Source organism: Marmota monax, unplaced genomic scaffold (assembly GCF_021218885.2).
Source record: "Marmota monax isolate L192 unplaced genomic scaffold, Marmota_monax_Labrador192_F-V1.1 WCK01_AAM20220418_F8-fsc00005, whole genome shotgun sequence".
Classification (NCBI taxonomy): domain Eukaryota; kingdom Metazoa; phylum Chordata; class Mammalia; order Rodentia; family Sciuridae; genus Marmota; species Marmota monax.
This window is the reverse complement of record NW_026692254.1, coordinates 8,986,830-9,012,242: the sequence shown is the minus strand read 5'-3', so window position 1 is coordinate 9,012,242 and position 25,413 is coordinate 8,986,830. Positions and strand designations below refer to the sequence as shown.

Below are 25,413 nucleotides of genomic sequence, written 5' to 3'. Positions count from 1 at the left end.
TGAATGGTGTTATGTGGAGGGGTGGGTAGAGGCTTGGTGTTTTCCAGTTCTGATACGCCTTTCTTTTGGAAAGATTCTGAATGTATCTCCATTGTTTGCCTGCCTTCCTTTCACTGCAAGGCTTCATAGAGCAGCCTCCTCATTGTAAGTTGACCCCTCTGTGCCAGAAGCAGTGTCTTCTGGAGATGGCCACCCTTAGCAAAGGCCCTTCTTCAGTTTCCAGCTGTAGTGCTCCAACCCTCCAGGTCTTACTCCTTGTCTTTCCTCACTGTGATGGGACTAACCCTCAGTAAGGAATACTATCACTGAACCTCCACTGCAAGGACTCTTCTGCACTCCCCTCTTTTGGCCACAGCTCCCTCCTGACTTTAGCAGGGGCTCTGTTGGATCTGCTGGTTTAGTATTTGTGTATTTAGCCAACATTATCCTTTAGAAATTGAAAAATCATCAGTTATTTTTTAAAGATTGAAAATTTAGTTCAAAGATTTAATTTTTATAAACATTAAAATTTACTGTTGGTAGGGCTGAGGTTGTAGCTCAGTGGTAAAGCATTTGTCTAGCATGTGTGAGGCACTGGGTTCAATTCTCAGCACCACATATAAATAAGTAAAATAAAGGTCCAACAACAACTAAATATATATATATATTTTTTTTTTTTTAATTTACTATTGGCAAGTAAAGTTGTGTGCAACAGCCATTTCTAAGTTTACCTGATAGTTGCTACTCTTAGCTTTCTTATGTGTTTATCCTGATTTTATTTATTACTGGATCCAGTCTATACATATTTCCCTCCATAAAAAAAATGACTGCTCTGCCTATCAAGCTGAAACATTGGAACTGTTGCCAAAGTTAAGTCCAGCTAACTTTCTTTGACATACCTGTTCTCATCAACTATTTCAGGAAATTATGCCTTAACACAGGTACTTTTTGTCAAACAGTCCTTAAATGTCTCAGATTGTTTCCTGTGTCTGAGAATCTATAATTAGTTTTTTCTTACATAAACAAAGTGAAATGCTCTCAGAATAGAATCCAAGAATCCAAGGCATATCACTGAGAGCTGCTCACCTCACTGACACAGTGCTGGCTGCTGGCCAGGTAGTGTTTCTCTTCCTATCTTCATCCTGATTGCTTATGAGAACAATCAGCTGATAAGTGACTGTACATTTGAAGTGTCAGACTAAAGCTGGGGCCCTGGGCTTGCTAGTGTGCATTGAGCCTCTATATCATCAATTTAATGAAAAGACAAAGGAACTTTCAAAAGCACCTCAGTCTTCTGGTAACAGTCTTTAAGAATTCATATTAGCATTCTGGAGAGTCTCCCTCCTGCCTACCTTTTTAAAGTATATATTTTTTATTTTTAATTTGCACTCATACATATTTATGGGGTACAATGTGACGTTGCAATACATGTAGACAATATAATGGATCAGATCAGGGTATTCCATATCTGTCACCTTAAAATTTTGTCCTTTTGTCAGAACATTCAAAATCCTCTCTACTAGCTTTTTTGAAATATTGAGTTAAATCCTATTTAGCTGTGGAACATTAGAAGTTATTCCTCCTATCCACCTGTACCCCATTAGCCATCCTCTCTCTATACTCACCCTGCCCAAGTTCTGCTAACTACTGGTCTACTCCGCACTCCTGTGAGATCACCATTTTAGCTTCCACTTATAAATGAGAACACATATTAATTTTTCTGTGCCTGACTTATTTATCTTATTTATGGTAGAACAATATTCTGTTATATGTATCTACTACATTTTCTTTATCCATTCATCCACTGATGGACACCTGGGTTGATTTCCATATCTTGCCTTCTGCTGTTATTTACAGTGTTCCCCTGGAGCCACGATCTCCCCAGCTGCAAAAATCTCTACTTTTTCTATCTCATGAAAAAACTAGACTCTTTTGAAATATGTTAAACCCAGAGATAAAATAATCAAGTGTGATTTACAGAAATAAAGCATCAACTGAAAATAAATTGCTTTTGGAGTTGATTCTATCATTGAATAAATACTTAAACAGATTTTTAATTTGTCTCTCTAGTTCTGAATACTTAACTATATTTCCTTATTGCTTTGAGGGACATATGGAAAACTTTTTAAAAACTGTAGTGTGGACAGGTTTTTCCACCCAGGTACTACTAAGCAGTCAGCATTGTCATGTGGCCTGGGCAGGCCCTATGCTGGTCCCCTAAACCCAGAGATTATCCTAGTGGCTAAGGAGACACTGCTGGTAAATAATGAAGAGGAAAAACTATCTTGTGTGGTAGGGTACCCCACCTTGTGTATCCTACCTTATGTCCCACGTACTACTAACAGTGATTCCTGATTTTTAGTTCTTTGATATGGTTTGACATTCCTTCAGGGTACCTAATGATAGAGCTGAATTTTTTCTCTGGTTCTACATGCATATCATCACAATGCTGTCATTGTACCCTTTGAGATATTTCTACTCTGATGTCTTGTGATTTTAGAGGCATCTTTATTTCTGCCTCTGCAGTTGTCACCTTTTTCTTACAGGTACATCTTCTTATGTGTGTGCCATTAATTCCCACCCATCTACTTTGATATCTTCCTCCTCCCACCCACAGTTTTAAAATAGTATGTACTATAGTTGCCAGTGTGATACAGTGCTCCAAAACAGTGATTACTCAGGATGGGGTAAAATCAAGACTTCAGAGTATTTGAGGATTAATTTGTTTTGATAGCTGTGTTTACTGGCGCCTTGGTGAAATATTAGAGGAATGTAGTGAGGTTGGATGTGTTCTCATAGACCACTTCTGTCCCTGAAGTTTGATGTGTTTTCCTCAGCATTCTCTCTGTGGGCAAAGTATTTCTTTCCTGAGTCTTTTCTGGCAGGTGTTGATCTCAGTCAAGTATTTGCTCAATAAGCGTGATCAAAAAGAGGGAGTTTGCCTTGCCCCTGAAATTGAGTGGGCTTTTCCACTACAGCTTCAGGGTAATGGTGGTTCAAGGTCAGAATTCCATAATACCCAAAACCACTTAATTTAGCTTTCTACGTGTCAATTTAGTGCCATGTGATTACATTATATTACCTTATAAGATAGGTTCTTTCACACAGTGTCATTTCTGTTTTCAAGATCTTCTACCCCTCTGTGGGGCTCTATAGATATCAATCAATGGGATTAATTAAATTTGAATTCTGAATATTGTTCTTAATACTTAAAAAAACTAGCTTTCATATGTGTAAAGCAAAGCAATTGGAGTAATTTCAAAAATACATTTTTATTTTTAAGTTTTATAGTTATGTTCTGTTTAAAACAAGTAAATCTTCTTTGGTATTTTTAAAGTGAAACTACTTCTGTTTCAAGGGTCATTTAATATTTTTATAGCAATCACTAACTTTGAAGTCAAGAGAGTTAGCCTGTACTGCTGTCCTAGGCTGGTAACCACTGTGGGCCATTGGCCTCCAGATACCATTTTCTCTTCTTTAAAATGGAGATGGTGTCTTTTGTTGTTGTTGTTGTTTGTTTGTTTGTTTGTTTTGTTTTTTTTAGAAAGAGAGTCCAGTGAGGCATTTTATTATATGAATGTTTTACATCCCTGGAAAAAGAATCCTAGGAATTTTCCTCCTGTGTGTTTTCTTGCTTCTTTGTGGTCCAAGATGCCAGCAGAGGTTATCAATACAATGAAACCAAACTGACAGGATGGGAACAGATTATTCTGCCATTTTTCTAGGTCTTTAAGCTGCACATCAAATCTGGGGCTTATCACTCCACACTTGTTTAACCTGCCTGTGAGGTTGACAACAATTTTCCCAGCTCTGTGATCATCAGTAATTTCAAATTCGCCAACGTAACCATGCTTCATCATCCCAGTTAGAAACCGGACAATGACTTTGGAGCACGGCCTTATAAGGACCTGGCATTTGCCTCTCTTTTCGGCATTGTTGATGCTCTTGAGAACATCAGCCAGGACATTCAAGCGCACCATTATGGTGGCACAAAAAGCTGTGGTTGTTGTAATAATGAAAATGACATATCAGGTATAAAACCTAGCATAATGTATAAATTTTAATATTCTTAGCTCGTTCTATCTCTGAAAATAATGTCACAGTGGTCCACTTATCCTTTTGAATATATAGCCCTTGCTGCTCTGAGGCTTATTTTCAAAAGGACATTTTTTTTTTCCTCTATTCCCCCTCCCTGACAGGATTACAGAGACAGTGTTATCTTTTTTCTTTGCCTAGTTAATTGTCCTTGAACACACCACCACAGGAAGAAGATATCTACCAAAGGATCTAAGAAGTGAATATCTAACATACCATTAGAGCACCCTGGGACCCCTTTCCAGAACACACCTGGAATGCAACCTTTGATGAATTACTTTAAAATCCCTCTGTTCCTTCTGATGGCCAGAATCACAGCCTCTGGGACTGGACTCCCTTGTGTTTCTCCTTTGCTAGCAAAGCAATAAACCTTCTTTTTCCTTTTTCTCAAAACCATGTCCTTATTATTAAAATGTCATGAATTGGCATCTGGGGTAGGCCCGAGCTTTTGGTAACAATAATAGGATAATGTACATTTTATTTTATTTTTTTAAGCCAAAATTTCTCTTTAGTTAAGAAGCACTTATCAATCCCAAATTGCTCTGACAGCGCATACAACCATGAGTAAACCAGACAAAAATACCTGCCTTACTTTCTTGTAAGGGAGATACAACACTGAATCAGAATATTAACTCCAGCCAGTAGGGGTGGGTGCGAAGATTCAGGGCTGCTCCTGTGATCACAGGCTTTTGTACAGAGTGGTCTTTAAATACAAAATGTAACTGATGGGCAAGTACAGGAATGAGGAGGGCCAAAGCAACAAGGAGACATAGAGGGTGCAGACAGGTCCAAGTGTGAGGGGAGTTTTTGGCATCATTAGTAGCATTGGCAGTTCACATAACCTCTGCCATCCTGCAAGGGCCCTGTAACATGATGATACTACCACAGGAAAGAGGAAACTGAGGCAAAGGGTGTTGTGAGTGACAGGCATTTCACAGATTCTCGTATACTCGTTTCTGGATTAATTCTTGGTGTTTTCACATCATATGCTTACTCTAAGAATTCCAATTTCCTTATCAAATGCTATTAAACATTGGAGCTGCTGCTTAAAACAAAAGGACCACCATACTTCATTCTACAGATCCAAACCTCACAATCTACCCAGTGTTCTTACCAATTACATAACAGGGCAGAAGAGAAGCAGGACAGGAAAGACAAAATCAGCATTGTTTATACCTTCCCCCTCAAGGGGTCCATCTTAATGATTTGGAATAGTGGATTTTAATTTTTTTTTAGAGGAGGATAATGTACATTTTAATTAAGCTAGTTTTATTTAGAAACTTTTAATAAGAATGATTGCACTGTAATTGCAGTTCAAGATTCCTGGTACTCTTTAGGAAGAAAGATAGAAGCAAGAGGTTTGTCTTCCTTAATTCTATCGAGCTATGGCTAAGATTGAGAAGACTCTCATATTAGGAACTTTCCATTTGGGAAACCTATTGGCTAATTGTTTTTTTAAATATGTAGACTTGAAATGGAGAAAAGGGGATCATAAAAGTGTGAGAGAAAGCTTTTCTTATTCTGATGCATCCTTTTTGGTGTGGCTTGAGGCCCCCCTGTCATTCCCGGTGTAACATAACCCCCAAATGTTTTTGAGGAGTGGGGGGAGCATTTATTGAGATATAGTTCACATACCATATGATTTATCTATTTAAAGTGTATAGTCCAGGGATTTGTTTGTTTGTTTAGTATATCCAGAGCTCTGCAACCATCACAACAATTTCATCCCAAAAAGAAACAGTGTACCCACTAGCTGTCATTCTTAAACACATACATTTTTTGAACACCACCAGCACTGGTGTGTCAGTTTGTTTTGTGTTCCTGTAATCATACCTGAGACTGGGTAATATTACAAAGAACAGAAATTTTTATTTCACAATTGTGGAGGCTGGGAAGTGCAAGATCAAGGTACTACGTGTCTTAGTCTTTTTGCTATGTCCTCACATGGCAGAAAAGTGGAAGAGATCCCACTCACACAAGCCCTTTCTGTAGTGACTTAATCCATTGTATAGCAGTTTAGTTCATTCATCATGAATTTACCAAAAGCTTGGTCCTTGTCCCCAATGCCAATCCAATAATGAGGACACGGTTTTGAGAAAAAGGAAAAAGAAGGTTTATTGCTTTGCTAGCAAAGGAGAAACACAGGGGACTTCAGTCCTAGAGGCTGTGATTTTACCCATCAGAGAATTCAGTGGGCTTATTTTAAAGAAGCTCTTCAAAGGCTACATTCCAGGTATGCCCTTATAGGGGGTCCCAGGTGTACTTGATGGTGTGTTGAAATTCATTTGTTAATTTAGGAGATAGTCACTTCCTAGGTCTTCTGGTGACATCTCCTTTCAGTGGAGCACAGATAACACCAGGTACATTTGTACCCTGCCCCCAGGGTTAGGGAGGGGGCGGGGCGAGAGAGAAAAATGCTCCTTTAAAAATAAGCAGCAAGGGCTATACTCCAAAGGTAAAGTGGAGCACTGTTAAAATGATCTAAACAATTTTCATTAGGCCTCATCTCTCATCTTAAATAAATTCAACGTGAGTTTTAGAAGGGATAAAGACATTCAAACCATAGCACCACACAACCACTCTGTCTCTATAGATTTGCCAACTGTAGACATTTCATGCAAGTGGAATCACAATGTAACTGGCTTCTTTCATTTAGTATGTTTTTAAAGCTCAACCTTATTGTAACATGTTTTGGAACTACATTCCTTTTCATTGCCAGGTGATATTCTAATTATATGTGTATACCACATTTTATGTATCTATTCATCAGTTTGTTACAGGGCTGGGACCTTCCAGGAACCTGAGGCAGCTCAAAGGCCCCTCTTGAAACCCCAATACTTGGGATCAAGTCAGAAAGATTTCAGACAAGTTGCTGAGAGTAACAGGCATAAGTTTATTAGAAGGAATAGAGGGTTAGAGAGTGGGTCCTCAGAGAGGAGGGGGACAGCTTCCTCCTGGTGTGTCAGTTTTATTGAGAGTCCGTGAAGCCAGGGGACAAAAAGACAGTATAGATAATAAATAATTTGGTCTGATCAGGAAGGTGGAGGCTGGTTGGAAAGGAAAGGAAATCAAATGCTGACATCTCCATAGCCCTTTCCCCCTACTCCTCCAATCTGCCTCAGAGATTGTTCTCCCTGCTGGGCATTGTAAGAGTTGTTAATTAATGCCTCCAGAGCTGCTACCTTCCTAGGTCACTCCACTATTTGGCCCAGGATTGGGAGATGAAAAAAGAAAGATAAGGGGGGCAGGGAGTAGAGGGCAGGAGAGCAAAAAATATCTAAAATATATAAAGGGGGCAGGACATACCACTTCTTTGTATATCATCTCTGGACCCCTTCTTCCTCCAGGGAGAAATGTTTGTATCCTTTAAATACAACTTAACTTTCTGTGTTGCCTGGGGTTCAGTCTTCACATCTGGGGAAATGGAACTCTTCGTCATGTCACCATTATTCACCATGGAAGTTTCCAGAGAGTCATTTACACCCAGGTCCATCTCTTTACTTTTGACTGACAGCAGGATGACATCAGACTTTCAAGTCCCCATTGCTGTGACAACTCTAAGTCACTTTGGGCCCATGCTGACAAGTCCTAATTGGAACTTGTTCTTACAAATTATGTGGTTAGGAGGAATTATCCTTATATTTCTGAATTCTGGATTCTAGTCTTGTGTATAGGTCATAAAAATTCCTGCTTTAGAGTAACTTGTGTTCTTATCAGCATTTCAGAGCCTGCATTTCTCCTACAGATAGCAGGTAGGTTGCTGAGAAACATTACACATATCCTATCCACTTAAGCCATGCAAGGGCTGCAGGTGAAAGCCCGTGGGGGTCAGCACATGGGCCCATTTTACAGAATTACTTCCTAACCTCATGTTCCCACTGCTCCTGCCTATGTGTCCTCTATCAAGTTGATGGACATTTGGGTTGTTTCCATTTTATGACTATTATGATGCATGTGTTACTGTGAACATTTGTGTACAAGTTTTTGTGTGCATTTATGTTTTTATTTCTCTTGGATGTGTGCTTAGGGGTAGAATTACTGGGTCACATGGTAACTCGGTGTTTAACCTTATGAGTGACTACCAAACCATTTTCCAAAATGACTCCACCATTTTACATTGCTACCAGTATTACGTGAGAGTTCCTTTCCCCCCAATCTTCCCCCAATACTCCTCTTATTTGAATCTAGCCATCCTCAAGGAAGCCAAGTGGTATTGCCCACGTGGTTTTTGTTTGCATTTCTCTGATGGCTAATGATACTGACTTATATGATGTTGTCCTTGATAGCCACTAGTATACACTTTGGAAAAAAGTCTAATCAGACTTTTGTTCGTTTTAAAATTGGGTGGTCTTTATTATTTAGTAAGGGTTCTTTATACATATATATTCCTTATGAGGTGAATGATGTACAAATATTCCCAAAGGTTTTTATACCCTCAATGCATGGATCTAGTTTATAATAACCACACTGATTAAGGACATGCTTTGGGTGAAACTCTGCAATGGTACCTATATGTGGATTATTTCTTTTGCTTCTCATAATAACCTCAGTTTTCATGTATAAAAACTGTGGCACAAAGAAGTTAAAGAATTAGTTATTGCTCAAGATCTGGTTAGTCACACCTGATCCTCCCTGTGTATTCAGCCTTGACTCTGCAACAGGACACATACAGGCACAGAGCTGCATGCCCTCAGCTGGAGCTCAGAGCTTATTAAGATCCTGGCACATATGTTTGTACTCATTCATTTTCATATTGTGTCGAGTCTTTAGGTCAACCTTGACCTCTCCTATCTGAGTCCTTAATGTCTACACTCCACTCTGAGTTTCTCATTATGTGTACTGTATAGTTAGGGTCTACTGGGTCTTGATTTTCCTCTGGTTATTTTATATTTATATAATGTGGATAGACAAGATAGGTAACTGTCTTTTATAGAGTAACTTTAGCTTAGTAAAAGCAAAATTGAATTAGGAAACTAGGGGGAATTACAAAAGATTAATTTTGGTTTTATGTAAGAAGAAATTTCTGAGCAGCTAAAACTATCCCTCAGTGGAATCAGCTACGTGGTGAATAATTTTCCAGAACTGTGCGTATTTAAGCAGCAATGGAGGACCCTGTGGTCAGGATATTGCAAAATGCAATTCTGTATTGAGTAGGGGCTATGCTGAGGCCACTTCTACATTAGAGAAGGGCTTACCTCTGGCAGGTAATACAGCATGGCACTTGTCATCTGGCTTCAGATTTTATTTTTATTTTTAAATCTGAACAAATATAGTGGTAAACTCTTGAATAATAAGGTAAAAGTATCTTAATCCTTCAAAATTCAGTCTCCTTTGGGAAAAATACTTCTAATTACTCAGATTGATAGACAACTTGAGTTTTTCTAAATGGAAAGGACTTTGGTTAAGGGTATAGACTCTGGATTCAGTCTGATCTGTATTTGAGACTCATTTTTGTGGTATGAGCTGTGTGGGTTTGGGCAGTGCCTTTACCATTGTATGCCTCAGTTTTCTTACCAGAAATGGGCATAGTAAGAGTATCTCCTCTGAACAGCTATGAAGATCCTCTAATGTTTGTGTGATGCATACTAAGTGCTCATTAAATGCTTGTTTCTTGAGGGAGGGAGGATGAGGGATGTAGATGGTTGTTAGAATTAAATGTGACCTCATGTTTAAATTTCTCTTAGAGGAAACACAAGAATAGAAGAGGCTTGTGAAATGTATACCAGAGCTGCAAATATGTTCAAGATGGCTAAAAATTGGAGTGGTATGTACAAATGTTTTGTTTGCTTGCTTTTTAGACAAATACTTTAAAATCATTTTGTGGAGAAAGTGACTTTTTGTATTCCCTGAAAGAGTGAGACTTCATGCCACGGAGATCCATCTCAGTCCTGCAAGGACTGCCATCTAAGTGAGCCAAGCTTGAAACCTGGCTTGAAGTTGAAGCACAAGGACAGTATCTATCTTAGTTTCTATAAGCCACCTAATATAGTAGGCTTGTGGTAATAACTAGAAAGAATTAAAATTGCATGGAATTAGGAAGAGTAATGTTTGTTTTTTACTAATGTGCTCAAATACATACAGTGCCATAAGGAATGAAAGTTGTAGTGAAACTCATTGAAAACAGGTGGGATAAATAGAATTGCCTGGTTTTCTTTATCTAAGCATTAGTTGGGAATTTTTAACCATTAACTACTCTGAGATAAGTGATTGTGAGCCCATCAAGAATTGCTATGGGGGGAGTTGGGGATCTTCTCATAACCCCCAAGGATTTTTTTTTTTTTTTTTAAGTAATTCCTTTTACTCAGTGAAATCACACATAACAGAATTAGCAGGATTTTTCTTTTCATTCCTGAGAGGAGATGGTCCTTTCTAACACTGGTTTGAGGAAAAAAAAAAAAAAATTCATTTCACTTCCCCTTGAAACAGAGACATTTCAAGGCCAAATAAGGTATTTCTGAGTGAAGATGGAGATAACCTTAGACCAGAGCAGGGAATGTGGGTCTCTAGCTGTGGCTCATAACTTTAGTGTGCGGGAAAGTGGTTCTCTTCTATAAGCAATTTGTTTTCCCATTTCCCTTAAAGGCATACAATTTTAAAATTATTTCAAAGGAGAAAATGCTTTTGAGTTAGATAAATCTGAAAGGTTCCTTCTGGCTCTGAAGTTCTTTTTTAAGTTTAGTTTTATAGGTAGACTTTAGGTAAAAGGTAAAAATGGGGAAGAAAAAAGTATTGTCCCAGCATCCCCTCTTTTTTTTCAAATCCTATAATATAGGTAGAAAGTGTTCTTAGCAAAGAAGACCAGTTATTTATTTTATCTTGTGAGCAGATAGTCTACTCTTTGAAAAATTCATCTCAGAAAGAGTTATATAATTTATCATTTATATAACTATGGGGGCTTTTAGTGTAGCCCATCCCCCAGCCTGTTGTCTGTGGTGATGCACCCTGTATAGTCCACCTGACATCTCCATGCATTTGCACTTTCCCAGTTTGTCTTAATGACTTGAGGTTCATCAGCTTATATTCCAAATAAGAGCTGACCTCCTTATCACAGCCTTCAAGTACTGTCTCCTTCACCTCTGACCTCATCCTGATTATTCCCCTTGTGCTTCCACCTTCAAGGCTTTACTTATTCTGTTCTCTCTGTCTGCACTTCTCTGCTAAATAGAATGTGACCAGTTCCCTGCTTCCCTCAGGTCCTTTTTCAAATGACATCTTAACCAGCATTTCTCTGGCCATGCCTTTTAAAAATAACAATCTCCTTATTCCTAGAAACTCCCTTTTTTCCTCCAGTGCCCTATCACTGTCTAGCAAAAATACATAGATTATGTGGTGTTTTAATCATTCATATTTATGTGTTTTATTATGTGGTGGTCCTCATTATAATGTAAACCTTGGAAGGCAGAGTGTTTGTGTTTTTTTAATCTCTGCCATATCTCAGGGCCTGGATTTGTGTCTGCAACATAATGGGTTCTTGGTATGTTTGTGAAGAGAATTAGCAAATATTAGGCTCTGAAGTTAAACCCATGTTGCTGTGGTAGTAGTCATGACACCTCTTGTATCTCTTTGTAATTTTAAAAGTTCTTAAAAAAAAAGTTCTTTTATAATGATTAAGCTAATGCTTTTGATATTCATCTTTTGAGAGATCTTACTGACAGGTATTAGGCCAGTTTTGCAAATGAGGAAACTTAGCCTGAGAAATTGAATGACATCCTAGAAGCTGTCATGTTAATGTATGCTCTTTTAATGATACTTACAATTCTGGCAAGACTGAATTGCCGTTATTAGTATCAATTGAAATGAGTGCTCAGAGTGAAAAAGTAAGCCAGCTGCTAGTTTGAGATGGTAGGAACAGGAAAATATAAAATTAAAGCACTTACTATTATCTGGGGAAATCGAGTTGCTCAAGAAAGCCTTAATATTGTGGTATTACATTCAGCAAGAGAAAGATAGAACATGATTAATTCTGTACAGTAAACATAAATTATTGAAAATGAAATGCTGGCAGGAGGGGGAGAGTGAAGTTGTAAGAAACAATAACATTTAAACATGCCAAAGCAGTGATCTAAGGATAGATTTGCTATAATAATAGAAATGTCCAACACTGGCATAACCTGAGCCAGGCCCTTCTAAGCACTGTACTTAGGTCTAATTATTTCTACATTCTTGAAGGTAGAGCTCTCAAAGCTACTGTTCAACTGGCATATTCCTGAACTGCTAGTCAGTAATTGGCTGCTTTTCTAAGTACCCCAGGTACCTCCCACAATCCTGGCAATGGCCTTGGCCCTCATTGGGATCCCCTGAGGCCTCATAATTTGCCATTAGCCCAATAGGGGTGCTCCAGTTCCAGCTCCAACCCTGAGGTCAACATCCACTTTGATTATCTCCTTTATTCTATTCCTGCTCCTTAGACTGAGTAAGTCCAAGATCAGAATGCCAGCAAATTTAGTGTATGGTGAAGGCTTGCTCTCCTCCGTCTAAGGTGGCACTTTTTTGTTGCATCCTCACATGGCAGAAAGGAGCATGTCACATCCTTTCAGCATTTTGGGGAGGGCAGGGTACCAGGGATTGAGCCCAGGGGCACTTAACCACTGAGCCACATCCTTATCCCTTTTTTATGTTTTATTTAGCGACAAGGTCTCCCTGAGTTGCTTAGGGCTTCTCCAAGTCGCTGAACTTGTAATCCTCCTGCCTCAGCCTCTTGTCTCAGCTCCTGACAGCATCTTTTTTAAGGGCATTAATCCCAGTCGTGAGGGTACAGCCCTTGTGACTGAATCACTTGTTTAAAAAAGCCTCTTAATCACTTATTTAAAAGCCCAAGTCTTAACAGTATCACATTGGGTATTATATTCCAATATTTGAATTTGGTGGGAGACTCCTTAACATTTAGACCATAACAATACCCATGTCTTTCTGGGTACTCTTTTTATTGGAAACAGAGACATAGAGCAAGATCTGAACGTGGGCAGGTTGGCTCCAGAGTTTGTATGCTTCTTTTCCCTAGGATGGAAGTTTAGAAACCCACCTGAGAATTATGTACTTACCTCTGAAGAGGGGATTGGAATGAGGGATGCAGCTGAAACTTTAGCAGAATTGGATATTTTTATCTTACAAAGAAATTTAAAACATGTTTAGCATTAGCAATGGATACTACTTATGACTAATATTCTTAATCATGCTTTCCCTAGTAGAGCAGATTCAACAATGATAACTAAATCTTTTGAAACATGAGTAAATAATCTTTGTCTCAGTGTTTTCCTTTTTTTAATTGTTTATAACTGGAAGCCCCTTGTCCATATTTATTTTATGATTTTGTAATAGAAATGAATAGGCCAGGTCTTGGCTATTGTCATTGATTGGCAGGTCAGAGATTGGAGTCTTATTGTCCAGAGGCACTTGGCAAGCCTACTGAAACTGAGATGGAGAAACTCTCTCACTTTTTGACTTGTTTTTAATTTGTTTTTGTTTTGTTTTGTTGTTTTTTTTAATAAATACTTGAAGTGCTTGACCATATTTATGTGTGCCTCTAACTGGAATTCAGAAAAATGTACCTTCTCTGGGTCCTTATCTGGCAGTTCTGGGGGAGGTATTTTCTTTTTTTTTTTTTTTTTTTTAATATTTATTATAAAGATGGTCACAACATCTTTATTTTATTTTTATGTGGTGCTGAGGATCGAACCCAGCGCCCTGCACATGCCAGGCAAACACGTTACCGTTGAGCCACATCCCCAGCCAGGGAGGTATTTTCTTCTGTGTTTTAACTATGGCATTTTCTTCTCTAGCCGCAGGAAATGCGTTTTGTCAGGCTGCTAAGCTTCATATGCAACTTCAGAGCAAACATGACTCTGCTACTAGCTTTGTGGACGCTGGGAATGCTTACAAGAAGGCAGACCCTCAAGGTGAGGCAGCCCATCTCCCTCTCTGCCTAACTAACTAGCCAGTGTTGCCTTCGATATCAAAGTCAGTGTGTCCTTTTCATTCCTACTACAGGAAATAATACAGAAATTTTGACAATTAGAAATTTTTATTATTTAATCATTTGGGGGCTTTTATGAAGAGAACATAATTTAAATTTATCCTGGCTATTTAGTTATCAATACTGTTTTCTTAAGTTCCATTTACGTATTTTGGAGAATTGTTTGGAAATTACCTTTAATTTTATCTAAGACTTCTATTGTCTTGATTTTACAAAATATGTTCTTTATCATGTAGGGAAATTCTAATGTTTCCTTTCTCCTAATATTTAGTGAGTTTTAAGATATAGTTTGAGGAGATTGGATAAAAACATCTCTTGATCACACAGCATTCATTTGTGGTGTGTGTTTTTTTTGTTTGTTTTTCAAAGTATTTATTTTGAGCAAAGAATGGAATTAGATAAAGTGGTAAATTTTTGTAAAGGTTGTATAGTTAGCAATTAAAAGTATTCATGACTTATCTCCCACCCATGTGCATGGATAGCCTTGAGCCTCCCTTTTTGCTTTCAGTAGTCCCATCTTATTTAACATACAAATTTCAACTTTTGTAAATATGTCATAAAGAAATAAGATAACATCAAGGGCTTTTGTGTAAAGGTTAATCACAGTTTAGTTTTTTCCAAAAGTGAAAAGCTGGGCACAGCCCACATGAACAGTAGGGATAGAGTGGTAGACTTACAGTGCATCAATATTTTAGAATATGATGCAGGCATTAAAATTCCTGAGTCAAAGAATCCTTGGTAAATGTTCACATGTTAATTAAAGAACCACATGGGGGAAAAAAAAAGAACCACAATGAGACCAATCCAATATTGCATGACCTAGATATTTGAAAAACATTCATGCACATAGAAATGGATCCAAGAACACTGGAAAGAAAAGTTCATCAAATACTGATACTTAGTTTGAGTGGGACTATAGACAAATGTCTTTCTCTATATTTTTAAAGATATAACAGTGAGTTCATATTTTTTTCATAGCTTAAAGGAAATTAATTTTAACTTTTGTTGTTTACTTTTCTAATTCTTCGGTCAAACTTTTCCACATTGCTGCCTCTTTCAGATCAAATACAATAAACTTGAAGGTGCCAATCACATGCCAGCAGTATAAATACTGCCATTTTGTGAGAGGGAAAATTTTTTGGCTGTTTTAGAAAATATAATTTATTAGCATTATCATTTATTGGATTTTTTTATTCCTTTTCCAGATATGTTAGTATACCAAAATTTAACATCTTTATGCATTATACACAGTGTTTAACTTCACTTAAGAGTTGTTTGAATAGGCATTTCAAGATGCTTTTGATTTGGAGACCATGAGGAATAGAAACTATTGAAATGATCTTTCTTGTGAAGTGATACTGTCTTCCAAAATTAGTATATATCCATACAATATTAATGAAGAATACATTTACACTTAGTTATTAGCAGATATAATTTGTCGGTTTGGTGACAATCCCTATGGTCTTATTTTCTTTGTAATAGAGTATGTCATCTGAATGGAGTCCTCACTTTAAGGTTGAGAGTAACTGTGAGCCACTGTTACTCCAGCCACACCTCCTTAAGTTATACTGTAGCTGCCTGGAACGAAGCCATGCTGGTGTATCTAGATTTGTGCATGATTAGTATTTACTTCTCACTAACTCACCTGCCCACCCTTCACCCCAAATTGTACCTCATTAACGTTCTAATAACAGCCAAGAAGACAGGCTCACCTGAACCCTCTTTGACTGAATGGATTTTTCATTGTTTTTCTTAAATGCCCACGCTTCAGAGGCTATCAACTGCTTAAATGCAGCCATCGACATTTACACAGACATGGTAAGACATTACATTGCTTGAGCGGCTGTGGGGTGGAGTCCTTGAGATGGCTTAGAGTTGTATCTTTTTATTTTTTTTTCCTGTTCCCAAAATGATTGGCATTCAAATAGGTAAAGTATGTGTGTGACACTGGTTTTTCCCCCCTAGGGAAGGTTTACAATTGCGGCCAAGCATCACATCACTATTGCTGAGATCTATGAGACTGAGCTTGTAGACATTGAGAAGGTAAGCACTGGTCATAGCTCCTCATAACTTGATGTGAAGCAAGTGGAGAGTTGGATGCCAGGAGCCCTCCTCTCCTAGCTGACTTCAGTTGTATACAGAGGGCTTCCTATGGACTTCATGGGTGTGACTGCTTTCCTGGAGTGAGTATGTAACACACAAGAGCTGGTTAGATTTATTGAACTACCCATTATTTGTACACTCACTCAGCATAGCTGCTTGAATATCATATGTGTAGTCCAGACCTTGCTCCGAACTACAGATTCCTACCTGTGTAAGGGTCCGGCGAATGTCGGAGGAAGAGACCACCAAGAGACCGGCTCATGCAACAGCAAAAGGGGATTTATTGAGGATCCAATCCAGCGCGCTGGGGCTCCAGGCTCACTCAAGAAAGGAGAGTGGCCAAGAGCCCCGAGCAGAGGTTAAGCAGTGCTTAAGTACACTTTTTGGGGAGGGCGGGGGCTTTGCATACATCAGAACAAATCATCATGAGGCGCAGGAAAATCGAACAACAACTCTCAAACTTGGTTAGCACATTCATTGGCGGGAACAGGTCGGGCGGGAAGGGGGGGTACATTCAAACTGATTGGTTTAGGCCCTGAGATGCCTACGTGCCAAGCTGCACAGGGTCCTAGGTTATTAAACAACTAGATGGTCAGGGGGAATATTTACTGGGCAGTCCCAGGAATTGTTTTAACAGCTACAGGAATTTCAGGTTTTGGGGGTATAGCATAGGAACTTAACAATACCTGGTCCTTTACGTTTTAACTCAGGCTTTGCAGCTTAGAAACTTTACAATATCCGGTTTTTTTACACTTTAACTTCAATTTCTTTTACTCTTACAGCTGCACCTGCCTGCTGCTAGCTTTTCCACTTGGGTCCAGCAACATCTCAAAGCTAGCAGATCTGAAATTGGATTTTGATCTAAAGTGCTACTGCCCCCACCTTGCTTCCCTCTAAATGGAAGGCCATCTTGTCCTTTCTCTTACTCTACATCCAACCTATGAGCCAGTTCTGTGGGCACTGTCTTTAGTGCTTTTGAGTCTCAGCACTTCTCACTGCATTATTGTTCCCCAGCTTTACTTGATCACTGCAGGAACCTTCTAACCAGTTTCCTGCTTCTACTTCCTCCTTCCCCTCATTTTTGAGCCCTCATGCAACAGAGTAACCAGAGTGATCTTTGTCAGTAGTATATCAGATTCTGTTTCTCTATGGCTACAATCTTTGGTTGGGTCTCTCTTCATTCAGGAACATCTGGAGTCTTGCATGTAGTCTTCAGGGCCCCGCTGAATTACTCCTCCCACCCCACCTATGCTTCTCATGCCCTTCTGGAACCTCCTTTCTCTACTCTCCTCCCCTGCTCTTTGCAGTGATGATTCCTCTACCTGAACAACTCTCCCTTAGATGTCCTGATGGCTAACTTCTCATATCCTTCATGTCTATGTGGTTAACATCCCCCATGCCTTTCAATTTTTGTTAATTTATCACATTTTCTATGAGGATTATCATGACCACCTCTTTGGAATTATAACTCCAGCCCATCAGGAATACTTAACCAGACTGCCCACATTTCTCTCAAGTTTTTCTCTTGTTTTGCAGCACTGGTGTGGCTTATATCATGCTCTACCATATGCTTGCTTATGCTTGCATCTTTCCCTTTACTAGATTAAGTGCCTAAATCAACAGTTTTGTCTCTGCTTTTCTATTAGGTCCAAAGGGCCCAGAACTCTGGACATAGTAGACTCTAAATAAACATTTGTTAAATGAAAACCATGCCCCAGTGTCTGGCTTAGCAAACTGGGGAAGAGTCCTGGGGGCAGTATAGAAGTTGTACTCTCGTGGTTCACATTTGCTTTTCAGACTTCATGCTGACGTCCACCTTTTGGTTATTCAGTTGAAAACTTGCTACATAATATTCTTTAGCCTCCCCTACCCTGTAATTGCCATCTTACTTGAGAAATCTCTCTGATCTTGATCACATCAGAGCTACCCTGTGCATTGGTGTGTGAACCTTCTTTGGAAAGTTATCTGCAAATCCTGGAGGAAGGTGATGGAGCCTGGACCCAAGCTCTTAGTTGTTCCCTGGTGTAGGATTAATGATGAGTCAGGAAAGAGACATGTCTGGTACGGCTAGGGTCTTTCTTTGGTCAGAGTCTGGGATGGGCATAGTATCTTTATTGAGGTTGAGTGAGTCTTTCGAGGTCATGCAATGTGCAGGGTACTTCCTGGTTTAAGTACTCTAGTAGACCAGGACATTGGCATTATGCCATTTCTGCCACCAGAGCATGGTCTGACAGTCACTTCACTATATGGTCTCCATAAAATTAAGGGTGAATACAGTGATCCATGGCATACTCTTTTCCTCTTTAAAAAATAAATTAAAAAATTAAAAACCTGATTAGTGCTGGCAGCTTCTGAAAACCTACACTAATTTATGTGTCCCTGCCACTCTGAGGATTGACCAGTAGGTGGCACCCTCTTTCACTGATATGACCTGTCCTGTTAAAACCAATTAACCTAATGTAACTTATATGAAATTTTTACAAATAAATTTATTCTCTTTTAATTCTTTCCAGTGTCCGTCCACTGATTCATTCACAGTTTTAGCTATTGGAGAGTGAAGTTTGAAATTTCATAAACTCAATTGTCTCAACTTGATAAAGTAAAACACTGAACCACATAATAAAGAAGTCTTCCTTTAGGTGATCTCTTAAATGATCCAGAGGAACTATGACTCATTTCTGTTTTCAGCTTCTGAGCACACAGCAGGTTCATGGTAGGTCTTGTTTGACAGTATTTGTTCTGAAAGAATAGCTCCTTAAGGCTATTCACCCACACAGTGGACTCTTAAGCATGAAATTATCAGATACAACTGATTTCTAGTATTTAAGAATCTATTTGTGCCTGGTAAGCTTTAATACATGTTAAAGTTCCACACTAAATGTAAATATCCAAAGATTATATACAGTTACCTCTTTCAAACTTTTCTGTGGAAGCAGTGCATATGCATGTTTCCTTTCAAGTCTAATCTCTGTCAAAATTATGAATTTGATAATTAGTTTAATTAGCATTATTTAAAAAAGTCTTCTTTTACTAATATATGTAGTTGTAGTTTACAGTGCTAACATTTTGCTGTACCAGCCATTCTCATTACTTAATAATATTAAGTTAAACCAAATTCCCAACATTTGTACATTTCCGAGGTGGTGGTGCCACCACCACCACCACGCAGCTGTTCCATATGACTCAGCTCAACCCTTATCATTGATTTCTGATAAGAACTAGGAAGTCAAATAGCTCTCCTCTCTGTCCCAGGAAGAGTATTTCTTTGTAGAAAGACTTGGTTATGGGGCTGGTGATGTGACTCAAGCGGTAGCGCGCTCGCCTGCCATGCGTGCGGCCCGGGTTCGATCCTCAGCACCACATACAAACAAAGATGTCGTGTTCGCCGAAAACTAAAAAAAAAAATATTAAAAAAAAATTCTCTCTCTCTCTTTAAAAAAAAAAAAAAGAAAAAGAAAGACTTGGTTATGTTGTGCATGACTTATCAATTTATTACAATGGGAAATGATGCTAAACACTTCCGAGAATGAAGACAATTAAAAAGCCTTTCTTGAGGGGTGGGAAAAGACTTTTGTGCATACTAATTAAGCACACACTCTTACCATTGAGCTTCACCTCCAGCCTAAGATGGTTTTTGTTTTACTAATCATATTTATTGAAAAACTTCTGGGCTGGGGATGTGGCTCAAGCGGTAGCACGCTCGCCTGGCATGCGTGCGGCCGGGGTTTGATCCTCAGCACCACATACAAACAAAGATGTTGTGTCCGCCAAATACTAAAAAATAAATATTAAAAAAAAAATTTCTCTCCCTCTCTCTCACTCTCTCTTTAAAAAAAAAAAATTTCTTCTGATACTTCATATTAATCAAAATATTAGCAGTAGTTTAATAGGCACCTTTATTTGTAATGTCATTTGCATTTATTCCCTTACCATCTATTCATTGAGCACCTGTCTTGTGCTAGGCATTATAGTAGGCTCAGGGATATAATATTGAGCAATAGCCCCAGTACCTGTTCTCACAGAGCTTACATTGCAGTGGAAGAAGATGTATATTCAACCAGATAATCCCACTTGTGTATACATGATAACTCTGAGAAGTGTTCCAAAGGAATATATTCTTCCAGACACTTCTGTATGAGTGTACACTTGCAAAAAGAAGATCACAGTGGGGCTGGGGATGTGGCTCAAGCAGTAGCGCGCTCGCCTGGCATGCATGTGGCCCAGTTTCGATCCTCAGCACCACATACAAACAAAGATGTTGTGTCCGCCGAAAAAAACTAAAAAATAAATATTAAAAATTTTATTTTCTCTCTCTCTCTCAAAAAAAAAGAAGAAGAAGAAGATCACAGTGTATCTGTTCTTTGATAACTGTAGGTTTTTTTTCCCCACATATTTTATTGGTGCATTGGTACATAATGATGGGATTTGTTATTACATATTCATACATGAACGCAATAAAACAATATAATTTGGACATTATCACTCCCCAGATAACTGTGACGGTTTTTTGTGGGGGAGGGTAGTTACCAGGAATTGAACTCAGGGGCACTCGGCCACAGAGCCACATCCCCAGCCCTGTTTTGCATTTTATTTAGAGACAGGGTCTCACTGAGCTGCTTAGTGCCTTGCCACTGTTGAGGCTGGCTTTTAACTTGAGATCTTCCTGTGTTAGCCTTCCCAGTCACTGGAATTACAGGCATGCACCAACATGTCTAGCTTGATAACTGTTTTAAAACTTAGTATTTTATGAAGAACTTTCCATCTTAATACTTTCTACTCCTTACTTTCAATCATAGTCCAATAGCCCAGCATATCTAACCACTTCCGTTGTATCTAATTATTCTTATTATAAATAACACTGAGAAAATCTGTTCAGGAGCATATTAATTAGCATAGTTAATGACAGAAACAGTAGACTCAAACATAATTATTGAAAATTATTCAAGGTGAATGCTCCATAATGCAGATACTAGGATAGTGCTGGCCCTGCCACATACCTCCCGTGACTTCAGAGTTGCTCTGCTCATGGCCACTACCTCCTGCAGGAAGGCAGAGGCCTGTGGACTTTATGGGCCAGTTCTATTTGCTTCTTGTCAGCTCCCTATTCCAAAGTGGAATTCTAACATAATTCCCTAGCCTGTTGATTTGTTTGTTGTTTTATTATTCCTATGCCTGTTTCTTAACCCATGAAGAGCTGTCTTGACGCCATCAAAATAATGAATACAGTTTTGGGGAAGGCAACACCTTTAATCTGATTTTTGCATGCTGCTTGCTCCCCGTTTTAGGCTTAATGGGAAACCTTTGTCATTTAAGACAGGGATCTGCAAATGTACCACTTGTGTTCTATATGCCCACAGTTAAGAATGATTTTTATGTTTTTTAATCAGAGGGAGAAAAGCATTTGTGACACATAAAAATAATGTGAATTAGAAATTTCATTGTCCATGAATAAAGATTCCTTAGAACACAGACACACACTTATGTATATGTTGTTCCTGGTCATGCTGCCACAGGAGAGCTGAATCATTGCAGCAAAGGTTGTTTGGTTCACAAACCCCAAGATAGTTATTATCTGATCTATTACAGAAAAAGATTGCTAGGTTCCTGATTTAAAGCCTTGTACATACTTACCTCTTGCCATTTGAGATGTAGAAGTCATTGCTTTTTCCAGTCTTAGGAAATCCTTATCTCTGATGCCATTCATACCTGCCTATAGACTGGCTAATTTTTTTCCAGGATTTGTACACCTAAAACCTCGCTGAAAACAGCAACATACATCATAATGTATCTCTTTCCAGTGACTTTGCATAGAATTTCAGGCTCTGATAGACACCTGTTTTACCTTCTGAACTGTCTTATTGCTTAATTTCACTTAATCTTCTGCCACAGTATTATAAGAGCTTCTAGATTTCTGGCTTGGAATCTCTGTTTCCTTTCTACTTGATGGTTAATTGAGTGTCACACATTTTAGATTGAAGGCACACTGTTGTTCAAGATGACTCATGTGACTAAGGAGACTAAAATACAAGGACCACAGATTCTTTACAAGTTAGCAAAACCTTATCTCAAAAATTTAAAAGTAAATAAATAAAAAGGGCTGGAGAATTCCCAGTACCCCTTCCCCCCGAAAAAAAGACTTTTATGGTATTAGGGTAATCTGTGCTACAATAATATCTGTAGACTTAAAGTATAATGGAATTTCATATCTTTCCAAAATAGCAATCCGGTGTAGCTATTGTGGGTTTGGCAGTGATGGGCACATTAGGGATGGAATATTTTCTGCCCTTTAAGAATATTTAGGAAGCAGAGTTCTGCCTTCTTCAATATCACTCCAATATCAATATAGGAAGTCTGACTTTAGTGTCATTCTGGACTTGATGATTGCCATTCTAACTTATGGAAGTGGAAAAGACCTGGAGAAGGATTCAGAAAAAGTAAAATATATGGCTTGAGCTTGAAAGTGGCCACAGCATGTCTGTTTCTATTTTATTGGAGTGAACTAGTCACATGGCCACCTCTGTCTGCAGTGGAGGCTAGAAAAGTTGGGTAGCTGGGCATTTGCTATGGCAGAAGGAAAGGTTTTGATGGATAGAAAGCATTCTTCTGCCAGGAGCCCTACAGAGGTGTGCAGTCCCTAAATAAAGTTGGCTGAATTGTGAAAGGTTTACCACTGGAATAGATTGATTTATGGGGGGGGGGGGGGGACAGATGTAGTGTAAAATGCAACTCTTTGAGTTAATTTACAAATGTGAGTAAAATATATGTATTTTCAGGCTATTGCACATTATGAACAATCTGCAGATTATTACAAGGGAGAAGAATCTAACAGGCAAGTGTTTTTTTTAATATTATATGGGTTTTATTATGTGTGAAAAAAGATAAATCATTATTATACTATGTTAGTGTCTTTGTACCGGATGCAAGTATACCAGGGTTGAAACATACACATCTTTTATTTTTCCTTTGGACTGTTATTTTCCTTTGGACTGTTATTTACTCTGCTCTGGTTGTTGATTTCAGCTCAGCTAACAAGTGTCTGCTGAAGGTGGCAGCATATGCTGCACAACTTGAACAGTACCAGAAAGCCATCGAGATCTATGAGCAGGTGAGAATACTCATGTCTCCTCAGTATAAGCCATTCATGATCATTTTTTAAATTAAACTTTATATTTCATTTTTCTTTTTACTTAGATCATTCACATATATAAATAAGTAAAATTCATTCGTTTTTAGTATATTCCCAAGTTTTATCACCATTACAATTGTTTAAATTCTAGAATCCCAAAATCAGCCCAGTACCTTATTCCAGTCTCTTCCCAGTTCCAGGAAAATGTGATCTATTTTCTGTCTCTATGGATTTGCCCTTTAATATACATGGAATTCACAACATGTGTTCTTTTGTGACTGATTCCTGGCATATTGTTTTCAAGATTCATCCATGTTGTAACCTATGTCAATACTTCATCATTATCACAGAAAGTGATACTCTATAGTTTGTTTACTCAACAGTTGATGAACATTTGGAATATGTCCATGTTTCCACTTTGGGTCTGTTAAAAAAAGTGCTGCCATGGGGCTAGAAATGTGACTCAATGGTAGAACACTTGCCTGGCATGGGCTAGGCTCTGGATTCAATCCTTAGTACCACAAAAAAAGAAAAAAGAAGAGTATTACTATGAACATTTGTAGTTAAGTTTTTCTGGGTTATGTTTTTAGTTCTCTTGGTTATATACCTAGGGATGGAATTACAATTGCTGGGCTATATGGTAAGCCTTTAGGGAAACTCAAACAGTGGCTGCACCATTTTACATTACCACCAGTCTTAACACAAGGATTCCAGTTTCAATGTACCATCACCAGTGCTTATTTTTTTCAGTAGCTCTCCTAATGAGTGTGTCTCCTTATGGTTTTGTTTGCATTTCCCTAATGATTAGTGATGTTGAACATCTTTTTTGCATGCTTATTGAACATTGTTATATTTATAGAAATATCTAGTCAAGTCCTTTACCCACTTTTTCATTGGGTTGTCTTTTTTTGAGCTCTGTATATTCTGGGTATTGACTCCTATTAGATAATATAATTCACAAATATTTTCTCTCATTGAGTAGGTTGATTTTCACTCTTTGGAAAAGTCCTTTTTCAGTTTCTGATTGGATTGATATGGTAATGAGTTTTAGGAGTTCTTTATGTATTCTGGATATTAATGCCTTATCAGATATGTGATTTGCAAATGTTTTCTCCCATTCTGTGGGTTTCATTTTTACTCAATTAGTCATCTTTTGATGCACATTTTTAGTATTCATAAAGTCTAATATGTCTGTTTTTTTCCCTTGTTGTCTGTGATTTTGGTGTCAGGTTATTATTGCCAGATTAAGTGGTATGAAGTTTTGCCCTGTGATTTGTTGTAAAAGTTTTATAGTTTCAGCACTTAGGTTTAAGTTTTTGATCCATTCTTAGTTAATTTATTTATATGCATATTAGGTAAGCATCTCACTTCATTCCTTTGCATGTGGAATTCCACCTCACCAGCACCATTTGTTGAATAGACTTTGCTATTGAATGGTCCTACAACTCTCATCTTTATTATTTCAGCAGTCTATGAGTTTATTTCTGGGATCTGTATACCATTATACCAGTATCACCTCATTTTGATTACTGTATCTTTACAGGAAGTTTTGAAATCAGGAACTGTCAGTCCTATAATTTTATTCTTCTTTCTCAAGATTGTTATGCTATTGTACACATATATATGCATGGAGGAAAAAGAAGGGAGAGAGAGATGATTTTTTTTTTAATATTTGTAGTTATCGATGAACACAATACCTCTATTTAATTTATTTTTTAATGTGGTGCTGAGAATCAAACCCAGTGCCTCACACATGCTAGACAAGCACTCTGAGCCACAACCCCAGCCCAAGAAGAGAAAATTTGAAGGAATTGATTCACATGATGATGGAAGCTGAAAAGTCCAAGATGTAGTCAGGAGGCTGAAGACCCAGGAAAGCAGATAGTAGAAGTTCCAGTCCAAATCTGAGTCCAAATGCATAATACTAATGTCTCTGCTCTCGGGCAGTCAGGCATTGAAAATGAATTATCCTTTACTCATTAGCTTTTATTCTATTCAGGCCTTCAATGGGTAAATCTCTCTTACTCATTGTACTGATTCAAATGTTAATCCTATCTAAACACCTTCACTGATATATTAGAATAAAGTTTAACCAATATCTGGGTGCCTGGTAGTGTACTCAAGTTAACAAAAAATT

The 25,413-nt window shown here is 38.2% G+C and overlaps 2 protein-coding genes across 3 annotated transcripts in view; one reads left to right on the top strand and one right to left on the bottom strand.

Annotated features, from left to right (window-relative positions):
- Napb (NSF attachment protein beta) overlaps positions 1 to 25,413 on the top strand; it is a 45,588-nt gene that overhangs the window by 8,674 nt on the left and 11,501 nt on the right. Inside the window, exons 2-7 of one of the 2 annotated variants that reach the window (XM_046435267.2) lie at positions 9,759 to 9,838; positions 13,854 to 13,970; positions 15,819 to 15,865; positions 16,013 to 16,090; positions 22,924 to 22,979; positions 23,171 to 23,255. In XM_046435267.2, coding sequence (XP_046291223.1) covers positions 9,759 to 9,838; positions 13,854 to 13,970; positions 15,819 to 15,865; positions 16,013 to 16,090; positions 22,924 to 22,979; positions 23,171 to 23,255 — 463 coding nt within the window. Of the gene's footprint in view, positions 1 to 9,758; positions 9,839 to 13,853; positions 13,971 to 15,818; positions 15,866 to 16,012; positions 16,091 to 22,923; positions 22,980 to 23,170; positions 23,256 to 25,413 lie in introns of those variants that run through there. The other variant, XM_058576527.1, reaches the window with a different exon arrangement.
- LOC124089129 (small ribosomal subunit protein uS8-like) lies at positions 3,549 to 3,964 on the bottom strand. Its single transcript, XM_046439088.1, has one exon. It carries the CDS (start codon positions 3,957 to 3,959, stop codon positions 3,549 to 3,551), a length of 411 nt encoding a protein of 136 aa, XP_046295044.1. The 5' UTR covers positions 3,960 to 3,964.

Coding starts and splice junctions, on each gene's coding strand:
- LOC124089129 (XM_046439088.1), bottom strand. CDS start 3,959: ATGGTGCGCTTGAATGTCCTGGCTGATGTTCTCAAGAGCATCAACAAT.